This window comes from Plasmopara halstedii, assembly GCF_900000015.1.
Source record: "Plasmopara halstedii genome assembly, contig: Scaffold_3060, whole genome shotgun sequence".
Lineage (NCBI taxonomy): Eukaryota > Oomycota > Peronosporomycetes > Peronosporales > Peronosporaceae > Plasmopara > Plasmopara halstedii.
In genome coordinates, this window is record NW_020189964.1 from 825838 (window position 1) to 826936 (window position 1099).

The 1099-nt window shown below is 42.2% G+C and overlaps 1 protein-coding gene across 1 annotated transcript in view; it reads right to left on the reverse strand.

Moving 5' to 3' along the window:
* Positions 1 to 115: 115 nt before the first annotated feature.
* Positions 116 to 1099, reverse strand: part of PHALS_06681 (conserved hypothetical protein) — a gene marked incomplete at both ends in the record, with an annotated part of 1079 nt that continues 95 nt past the window's right edge. The window contains 6 exons of the mRNA XM_024720014.1: positions 116 to 226; positions 293 to 348; positions 427 to 470; positions 538 to 763; positions 824 to 953; positions 1033 to 1094. Coding sequence (XP_024585255.1) covers positions 116 to 226; positions 293 to 348; positions 427 to 470; positions 538 to 763; positions 824 to 953; positions 1033 to 1094 — 629 coding nt within the window. The remainder of the gene's footprint in view (positions 227 to 292; positions 349 to 426; positions 471 to 537; positions 764 to 823; positions 954 to 1032; positions 1095 to 1099) is intronic.

Sequence of the window (1099 nt, forward strand, 5' to 3'; positions counted from 1 at the left end):
TTCATACATAGATAAATGGAAGAGAGATAAAACTGATAACATATTACTAATTGTCACCTTCGGGAGCGGCAGACATGACAACGAGCGGTGTATGGGATGGATCAGAATTATGAGCTTAGTCCTTAGCTAGAGAAGAAAGCGATGTCAGAGAATTGGTGATTATAGATTGCTTGGCCTCAGATATCCTTGGATTTACTTCGTGCGCTTTTTTAGATTCTGTCTCCCTCTTAGGAAGCGACACAAATATTAATATAGTAAGAGACTCCACTTCAACAGTATGTCACCCAGATACCTTGATATAATGACAGTATTTTTGACTCATTTTAACAAGCTCGATATTTTCTTTACCTATCCAGTTAGACTGGCGCTATCAAATCTAAGTGGTGTAAAATGTCGAGCGGTCGACCTCCGGAAGCGATTCCATACAGCCATGACATTTCGTAGAGAATGCTTCGTTTGCGGTAAAACATCTGTTTGAGAGACATAAAAGTTAGAGCATCACTGTCAAAAGAACAATAACTTTCATCTACGTCTTACAGGGAGCACAACCAAGACTCAGCTCCAATTTTGGTATTGCTCGGTCCATACACACGCTTCCGCCCGCACATATCACACTTGGTATTCCAAATACTCACATCTGCGCGATACTGGGTTCCAGTACATCTCCACGCATCTCGTACGAATTTGAATTGCACCGTCAGAATGCGTTGTGTATGCACATCCATTCGCCGCACCTGGATCATCGAGTTCTTAATATTTTTTGCTGTATGTCATAAGTGTCAGGTCTTCGCCATCCGCTACCCAAATGATTGTAAGAACTTACCGTTGAGCTCTTCTACGGCTTCATGAGCCCCTTTATCTGTTTTAAAAGTCACACACGCATCACCCCGTCCAAGATGATTGCGCTGGCATGGATAAATATCAATAGCGGGAAATCCAGTCTCTTGATCAACCTTCGATATAATGTCATCAATCGCCACACAAGTCAGTCAACTGCAGAGAGGAACTACTTTCCGTATTAATTGCATTTACCGCAACACTAAAACGACCAAAATCCTCATGGAGTTGCTCAGCAATTACTGTCGGATTCAAACCTGTC